Here is a 9,839-nt window from a genome sequence, read left to right as displayed (position 1 = left end):
ATTGGCCAATTAGACTTAGTCATTAGATGCATATTTTGATTTGTTAGTGCTCTCGTATTAGTACTTGTATAATAGAAAAAATACCAAATTTTAGTTAACAAAGTCCAAAATTCACCAATATCAGATCATGCAAAATTGTGTAAAAATACAAGATTGCAACATTAATCGAGTAAATTAACGCTAACACTATTCATTTTGCATTATGTTTTTTATTTTTTATTTACGTATTTTAAGGATAAAGGAAGAGAGTGAATGGTAATTGTTAAGTGTGAAAAGAGAGAGAAACAATTAAGAAAATCAAGAAAAAATAATATTTGAATGAAATATAATATAAAATAGATAATCTAATATGAGGTATTTTAAAAAGTAAATATGTAAAATAGAAAAAATAAGTTTTTATGCTAAAATAGATAATAATAAAAAATTGCATAAGTTGATGTGAATGCTTTTAAATTTTAAATTTATAATAATTCTAGGCGACAAACATGAAGGAAAAAAGGTTTGAAATTGATGTATTTGAGATAGGTGAGAAGTCCATGTCATGTTTTCATTGAAAATTCAAAAAAACAACAGCTTCGGTCAGGTAAAACTCAGACATGCTATAAATTTTGAAATAATACTAGACGCTCAAGCAAAGCGAAATTGCCTAAAATCAAAATCCAAGCTTTGCTAGAAGAGTGATTTCCACTATATCTAAAGTTACCTATAGAAGATTTTCTTAAGTAATATTTTCTAAAGAGAATGTCATCATACTCCAATTCAAACCAAGCCAATCTAGAAAACTTCTCCTTATGCCTAAATAGAGAAAATTCACCAAGGAATCTTGCCTCAAATTTCTAATTTGAATTGATTTGGCTTTATTTGGTTTGGAAGAAAAATATTGTACCTTATTAAACAAATAATAGGACTCGTTGTCTATAAAGGATTGTATTCATTGTTCATCAAGAAAAGTATTTCTTTATCTACCAAGAAAGGTGTTCCTTATCCACTAAAGAATAAGTATTAAAGTTTTATAAATAGACAATACCGCAATTGATTTAATGGCTTTAGCCCTTGGATCCTCCCAAATGGAGAGATACATTGAATTAGTTTGAAAGAGCTAATTTGTTAGTGTTGTGGCTTTATTGTTTGTTTTGTTTTGCATTGTGGCTTAGTCTTGGCAAGAGTGCCACAAGTTGTTTGGTAGGACTTGGTCTGTGCTCTGCTGTAATTTGCATATGCATTGGTTTGTTGCGTTTAATAAAGAGATATCTCTTTAAGGATGTTGTGCGGTATAAAGAAAATTTTCACTAATCTTTGTATTTGTGTAAGGTAGCTATTTGGTTTTGCGGATTTTGATATTTGTGAGATTGCCTCTAAACCATATTTGTATCTCCATAGTTGTTGGTGAATTAAGTTTTCTTTTTGTTGTTGCCCATAAATGTGGGCTATTATCGAACTATGTAATTCTTTGGTGTTCTTTTTTGTGTGTGTTTATTTTTCAGGTTTTGTTCATTCCTATCACTTGCTTAATTTTTCTCTCAAATTCATAATATTTTTAAAATCAATCTTGGTATTTGGTCTTCTACTTTTACGAAAAATCTTACCCTAAACATGCATGCATAGGATAAATCATGATTAATTTTAATTGATCCGTAAAAATATTAATTTTAATTAAAAGAAAAAATCTTATTGGTTGGTGTTGTTTAACTATGGTAGTCATGTGATCGATCATGCAATAATTCCATGTGGATAATATTATATTTTTAATGAATTTAATTAATTAAATATAGATAAATATATTTAATTTGATTGATTATACTTAGTTTATTTAGTTAGTTAGAGTTCCAATTAAGAAAAATGTTATGAGAAAGAGAGTCCATTCTATACTTCTTTAATTGTAATGCTTTAATTGTTTTATATCTAATTAATAATGTCTACCACATCATGTGTAAAATGAGAATACCCAGTATGAAGGTGTGAATATTGTGTGAAATATTTTGAGATGATATTATAATTCAGCAAAAAGTCTAATAAATTCAACCTTGAAGAATGAAAGTCGCCTATAGATGATGTGCCATAATTTAAAATATTATAAGTACATTTGTAAATTAATGATCCAGCTTCATAATATATAGACATAGATTTTTTTTGAGAAAGAATATATAGACATAGATCGTGTTTAATAATAGCAATCATGGACGTACATGACCGAGGTTATTCCACAAGAGGCAATTAAAAAAAAAAACATAAACACCCATTAATTCGACGTAGCAGTATCACCCATTCTACCGAAAGAAAACCCGCCTGCCAGTATAGGAGCAAAAACATATAATGATGGCTTCAGCAATCCCCAAAGAGTGTGGCACCACTGCGTACGTTCCTGATATAAACGCTATCAGCAATGCTCTAATAGAGAGGCCTGCCAATTGAAGGGCGCGTCTTGTTTATGCTCTTCTGTCTGAGTATGATAGCACCCTGCTAATACTAGCCGAAAACAGGTAAACTAATATTGAGGCAGTGGAAAAACCAAAAGCTAAAGCATTGGCTATTACAAATGCTTTGAAAGCAGCTTGTTTGCTTAATACTGCCAATCCCTGACTGATATCTCCGCTTTCATATCCACCCGGCACGGTGAAAGCCGCCGTGAAGGTGACCGATGCGATGATCGTGGCTACCAACAAATTGGTCTCACCCGCAGACCTTAAAGTTTCCGATTTGGACACGCTGATTCCTGCCATTTCTTCTTTGCTTTCAGAGACAGCATTATGTACCTCATTTTCCTTTGCAGTCTGCCCTTGTTGAGCTTTCTTTTCTATGGCTGTAGCATTTCCTGCACCTCCATCTGCAGATTCTGTCCCCGTTTTTTTGTGGATTTGTTCTTTGTCTTGCCCCTCGGGATTCAATAGCCAAGTGCCCATCTTTAAGAGTTCTCTTAGACTTCGTCGACCGCCTTTCGCCTTTAACCGGTTCTTCTTATATCCCTATAAATTTACAAATATATGATTTTGTTTTTCTAACACATTTTACGATTTAAAGTAGTATTATATACAAGCAATTTTGGATAACAAATAAACACAAACCCAAACTCTGAAGCCCACAAACTTAGCAAGCATAGCCCACATGTTTGGGTTGTTGGGCTTTGTGGAGTCTAGTTTTGTTTGATCCAGTTCGACGATCCGACTTAACCCAAATAATATGTGTGGTTTTTAATGGGAGATTTACTGAAGTTTAGTCCATGGAGCGAAGGTTTGGACTGATAGGCTCAAGCCAAAGTACTCATGGACAAGCCTCCGGGGGGTCCGGGGACAACGCCCTCAGGAAAAAAATTTTGCCCATTTTATATATAGAAACCAACTTTGGTGATTAGGGTTTTATTGTGGGTATTGTTGCCGTGTTTTAGAGAGAGAAAAAACTGTAGCCGCACTTTGTACTTTTCTTTGATAATATTGAAATCCCTACAACTCCGTGGACGTAGGCAAATTGCCGAACCACGAAAATACTGTCTTATACGTGTGATTGTTTTTTTCTTTGGCATATGTTTTCTCTATTATTTTTGTTTCTCACAAGTTGGGATTTCGGTTAAATTCCCTACATGGGCTGAACCAACAAATAGGGGATGACCAAAACTCCACGAAAATAGTCTCAACCCCAATCAACATGGACAGCAAAACCTTAAACTCACTAGTTCACTCCTAAAAAGCATGATTGAAAATTTAAACTTGATCAAACCCTAAAAGAATCATCTCTGAGATAATATTCTTCATGCAAAGTTGAGTCTCGTGGGAGCAATGTTTTGGGGGTGATGAGGCAATGAAGGACTGAAAGAGAGATAGAAAGAGCAGTGTGGCGCACATACAAGTGACCAAAAAAGTAATATTCTTAGCAAATATATATATATATATATATTTTTTTTTTAGGAGAGAGAAAGAGTTTCAAATTATAGTGTTTGCTCTTGATGATAGCTCTTTATCATTAGATCAAGACACGAATTATTTTTGGTGTAGACTGTGATTGAACTCCAAATCTCTTATTCAAAAATCAGAAACTTTACCAATTAAGTTAACTGAAACCCACAAATATAAATTATACTAGTCGCTAACCCATGCAATGCACAAAAAATTTTATTTCCGTTTTAAATTTATTAAATTTTATTAGAATGAAAAAAATATTTACTAAACTATCTACTTAATTATCAATCATTCTAATTATAAATTATTAAGCAACAAAATTTGAGAAGAGGATCAACATCAATGCCTAGGAATTCACTTTGTTTTTTTGATAGGTTATACCAAAACATTCACAACCCTCATCGATCTCAAGAGCTAATAACAACATGAAACATAAAACCAAATTATAGAAATTCACATATATATTCCCAAATGTATAGATTGTAATCCATGAGTATTAAAATAGGGAGGAAAATCTCATGCTCACTACATGCATAGATCTTAACATATAAAAGAAAATAATTAAATCAATTTCAAAATTCTCTCGGGAATTTTGTCAAACACTTTTAATGGTAATGAGGCTAGACTCTCTTCATGGGTGTAAAGGTCCTAAAATTTCCAGCTATTATAGGTTTTGTGAGAGCAAATATAAAATTCAACTACAAATTTTAGACTGAAGTTGTAAAGTAAATAACTGAATTCATTTGATAGGAGTATATAGACTTTGAATATATTTAAATATTTATTAATTAAAGTTTATATAAATACTTAAAATTATGTGTGCATATATTTTAACTAATATACCTATCTATAAACGTGGTGATATAATCAATTGAATTTGGATGATAACAATATAATAATAATAATAATAATAAACACATTCTTTTTGTTACCAAATGAAAGGCTTGTTGTGTATAAATATAATTGAAATTTCTAAAAGTTGTTTCAAGTTTCAAAACACTACAGTAAATTCACATGAGAGGTCCAAGTGGCTCATAAACCAAGAGCCACAATTGCCACATAAAACAAAAGAAAAATAAAGATGGTCCAACCAAAGCATAAGAAGAAGAGTAATGTTCAGGACATAGAAAAGTACATAACTTTGTACCACAACTCGTCACGTGGCGAGTTGTGATTGGTGTAAGTGTGATGGTGGGACCTGTAAGGACACACCTATACCAATCATAACTCGCCACGTGGCGAGTTGTGACACAAAGTCGTGCATTTTTCTGTGTCCTAAGCATTACTCTAAGAAGACGGAGAAGAAGTAGAAGAAAGGGAGGGGTGGACTGAGAAAACTTGAGGAATCAGAGATGGAGATGGCCGGCGACATGGGGATGACAATTGGAAACATGATAATCACATCAACATGAGTTCTGCCACTAATTTCTCTTCTTCTTTTTTTCACGTTTTGTACTACCCGATTTAGATTTTCTTATACAATCCGGTATCAAGTGGTATGTTTTAGAGGTAATTTGATGTCGATTCACTGGCCGGAACAAAAAATATCAACCAGTATTGTATGGTAACAACTTCCTTGGCTATGGCTGGTAAGTAAGGTCCAAATTGCAAGGGTGGCTAGATATTCAGGTTTTATGTGTGTGGCAGTGTGCATCTCAACTCTGAAGTTTTTTGAGTTTGGGGGTTTTCAAAAACAGAGTTGCTACACGAAATCATGTAGTTGTGACAAATTATTATTAAAATTTTAAAAATTAAAATGCAAAGCTGAGATGGCACACAGTCAAGAGTTCAACAAAAAGTCAAAAGTTTCTCTAAAAACTTCCACTTTTTAAATTAAATTCCTCCCCCATCCACCCCCCCCCCCCCCCCCCCAAAACCCAAAAAATCCCCGTCTTTTTAATACTGCATGAAAAGAAAAATTTTATAGTGTTTCTTCGTTCAAAATTCCTATGGTGCATTAGTACTGCATTCCGCAGGACAGAAGAGGCATACCTGTAGCTTGATTCTTAAATTTATACTTGAACAATTTTTGTCCATTGGTGTCAAGCCCTCCTTGTTTACCGCATTTGTGTCAACATCTCTACAACGTACCAATTTTAAGAGAATTTTATAATGTCCTTTGACAGCTGCTAGATGCATAGGTGTATTTCCTTCTTCGTCTTGCTCGTTTATAAGACCCTTAAGATCTGATCTCTTCAGAAAAAAATTGACAGCTTCCAGCCATCCATTTTCTGCAGCAACATGGAGAGCAGTCCGACCCCTGTTGTCCAACAACTCATAGATATCTGGACAAGCTGTGATGAGTTCTTCCATTACAAGAACATTTCCTTCCTTGGCCGCAATGTGGAAAGCACACAAACCTTTTTTGTCCTCTACATATGCAGGCGAAGTGCGATTTTCTAAAAACAGCTTGACCAATTTCACGTTACCCATACCTGCGGCAATGTGTTGAGGAGTGCATCCTAAGTTCTCGCCTCGTTCAATCGCAGAAGGATATTTTCCCATCACTTCTTTCACAAAATCTAAGATGAGAGGATATTGATTAGGTTAGCGCATCAACACATGTATATAAGTACGATAAATTTCTCCTAAAATAGTAATATTCAATTTGATTTGAAATAGATTAAGATGATGCTGAATGCTTGGAATATAAATGGGAAGTAAATCTTCTTACTTTATCTTACCAAAGGACAAGGTATAACCCTGGAGTTTCTAAATATTATACATCCACTTTAAAATAAGAGAATTGAATTTTGAAAAATCTTCAAGAATTTAAAATAAATACTAAAATGATAATATTCAGACATTTATTTGAAATTTTATTTTGTATCAAATGATACCACGTCATCCATATTAAAATCCAATAAATGAGAAACGTATTTATAAAAATAATTACACATTAACACATGTCTTTCATTTGTTAGTGGGATAATTATTTTAGACTGACATGTCTCACGCTTATTGAATTTTGATACTGCTAATATCGTATCATTTGATACAAAATACCTTCTTCATTTATTTCAACTTTTTTATCATAATGGCTTACTAGCAATATTACATTAATTATGGGATATTTTTGAGTGAGCAACCAATACTCAACATATTAATTAGGATCACCCTCAAAAAAAATAAAAATAAAAACATATTAATTAGGATTGACCACATAATATTCTTTTCCTCCATTTGATTGTATCTAAAATCACAATGTTGTTTCTTAAAAAAAAAATCACAATGTTTGTTAATTCCTTAATTGTCATGTCCGTTTTTATTACTTTTGTTAATGTTAGTTTTGGTCTTCCTCCAACATTTTTTGGCTCCCTCAACTTGAATTAACTCACTCTTTTTTACCAATGCAATCTTAATTGCTCTCCTATGTACATAACCAAACCAAAATTGGATGCACTGAAAGGTTGGAGCGTTTGCCAGGTTCTTGTTGGAGTTAATGCAAGGCAACCATAAGATTATGCTCTCTTGCACCATTAGATCCAGAATATTGGGAACCAATCATATCTGCAACTTATTTGGCTGTGTTGTATCCCCCAAATTCCATGTGAACAACAAGAGTAGAGCTATTACGAAGTCAAGTGATTATTTGATGGCTCGAGCCACCCCAATTTTCAAGAGGAAAAGCATAGTCATCATCAATTTTACCATCTTTGTGTTCAAGAGTCTTGCATTACCCAATCTTATAAAACCATAACTTGCTACCTTTAAGAAAGCTACACATGGCATTAGGCCTAGGGAGAGTAGTTGTCACCATCAAGAACGACTTGAATTGGACAAGAAATCTCTTGTTGTTCCGTAAAGAAAGGTCAAATGCAAAAAAAAATGAAAAAATGAAACCATGTCATAAAAATTAGCTAGGAAGCATCTTACACAACAAAAGTCAATCCTGGCAGAAAGTCAACACTGGTCAAAGGTCTAGTCAACGCATATAGGTCAAGTTAATGTTGCATGTCTGGGTTGACAATTCGGTTTGCTAACATGGTGAATCTACTGATGTGACAAATGAGCTGGCAATTACGTGGACAATATGCTGACATGGCACACTAGGAACTTAGAAAGTGGTGCTGATGTGGATATAAGTGACACACTAGGATGACACAAAATACCTTCCAAAACCTAAAATGACCAAAATACCCTCGAAATCTTAAAATTACCAAAATACCCTCAACCTAAAAGACGACCGAAATACCTTCAAAACCTATAAAATAACCAAAATACCCTTGAAACTTAAAATTATCAAAATACCCTAAGCATAAGAAATAATCGAAATACCCCCGAAACCTATAAAATGACCAAAGTACCTTTGAAACCTGAAAACTACCAAAATACCTCCCTAAACCTAAAAAATGACCGAAATACCCCCAAAACCTAAAATGACCAAAATGCCCCCTAAACCTATAAGATGACTGAAACACCTCCAAAAGCTATACAATTACCAAAATTCCCCCAAAACCTTAAAATTACCAAAATACCCCCTAAACCTAAAAAATGTCCAAAATACCCCCCAAAACCTATAAAATTAACAAAATACCCGAGAAAGAAAAAAGAAATGACCAAAATACACCGTAAACCTAGAAAATGACCAAAATACCCTCGGAACTAATAAAATTATCAAAATACCCCCTAAACATATAAAATGGCCGAAATATCTTCAAAACCTCAAAAATACCAAAATACCCCCCCAAAACCTAAAAAATGACCGAAATACCACCGAAACCAATAAAAGTACCAAAATACCCCCTAAACCTTAAAAATAACTAAAATAGGCCCAAAATCTTAAAATTACCTAAATAAACCAAAAACCTAAAGGAGATTACAGAAATGCCCTCGTAACCTTAAAAATGACCAAAACACCCTTAGAATCTAAAAAATGACAAAAATAACCCTAAAACCCAAAAAATTATAGCAATTCCCATGAAACCTATAACATGACCGAAATACTCTTAGAACCTTTAATTTGTCGAAAATACCCTCAAAACGTCCAAAATACTCCAAACCTCTATTTTAGTAATCTTAGATATTTCAGGTGTATTTTAGTCATCTTACAGGTTTAGGGGTATTTTTGTTATTTTTTAGGTTTCAGGGGAATTTTGGTCATTTTTAAGGTTTTGCGGGTATTTTGGCCATTTTTTGGATTTGGAGGTTTCTAGGTCTTTTTTTTTTTTTTTTTGGTTTAGGGGGTTTTTTAGTCACTTTTTAAGTTTCGGGGGTAGTTTGGTCATTTTTTATGTTTTGGGGGGTATTTTGGTCGTTTTTTAAGGTTTATGGGGTATTTTGGTATTTTTGAGATTTCGGAGGTTTTTTGGTCATTTTTAAGGTTTAGGGGCTATTTTGGTAATTTTATAGGTTTCAGGGATATTTTGTTCATTTTGTAGGTTTTCAAGATATTTTAGTAATTTTATAGGTTTCAGGGGTATTTTGGTTATTTTGTATGTGTAAGGACGCGATTTGTGGCGGACCGTAACAGTGTCGGGTTCGCACGTAAAAAGACCCAAACAATATCATTTGTAGAGCGTGGGTTTGGGAGGCTAGGCCTTGGTCGCCAGGCGGTGGGTTTTTCGTGGTGTTCACACAAGGTTAAGTTTTCCTTCACCCCTAGAGCCTTTCTCCTGGAGGTGGGCTGGGAGCCTCTGGTTTTTGGCCATTTTTCCCAGCCCCTTTCCTAGGTTACTTATTTTTCCTTTTATATCTGCCTGCGTTCATTGTCCTTCGTCCACGTATTGGGTCAACTTTTCCAAGACTGATACTTGTCCCATCAGCCCATACTCAAAGTCGTTGGGGGTGGTTGTAAAAGCCAAAGAATGCGGCTCTGTCAGGTTCAAAGTATTGAATGGCGGTAAGGGCAGCTTTCCCGGGATATTTTAGATTTTTCTTCCTAGTTTTAGCCCTATCCCATTCTTAACCCTCTTTCTAGTGGGACTTTGGGTCTGCCGAGGACAGTTC

The 9,839-nt window shown here is 34.0% G+C and overlaps 1 protein-coding gene across 1 annotated transcript; it reads right to left on the bottom strand.

The window, feature by feature from the left end:
* Positions 1–2,426: 2,426 nt before the first annotated feature.
* Positions 2,427–6,323, bottom strand: LOC115980673 (ankyrin repeat-containing protein At5g02620-like). The gene is made up of 2 exons (XM_031102902.1): positions 5,883–6,323; positions 2,427–2,963 (listed from the first exon to the last, which is right to left on the bottom strand). Exons 1-2 carry the CDS (start codon positions 6,321–6,323, stop codon positions 2,427–2,429), a joined length of 978 nt encoding a protein of 325 aa, XP_030958762.1.
* Positions 6,324–9,839: the final 3,516 nt, after the last annotated feature.

Source organism: Quercus lobata, chromosome 3 (genome assembly GCF_001633185.2).
Source record: "Quercus lobata isolate SW786 chromosome 3, ValleyOak3.0 Primary Assembly, whole genome shotgun sequence".
NCBI lineage: Eukaryota > Viridiplantae > Streptophyta > Magnoliopsida > Fagales > Fagaceae > Quercus > Quercus lobata.
The sequence above is the reverse complement of the archived record's forward strand: the minus strand, read 5'-3'. Positions and strand labels throughout refer to the sequence as shown.

What these genes read in the sequence shown, in the direction of transcription:
- LOC115980673 (XM_031102902.1), bottom strand. Translation starts at nt 6,323, where the DNA reads ATGGGTAACGTGAAATTGGTCAAGCTGTTTTTAGAAAATCGCACTTCG. An exon ending in ATTTAAGAATCAAGCTACAG is followed by an intron (nt 2,964 to 5,882) that starts GTATGCCTCTTC and finishes GTAAATTTATAG; the next exon opens with GGATATAAGAAGAACCGGTT.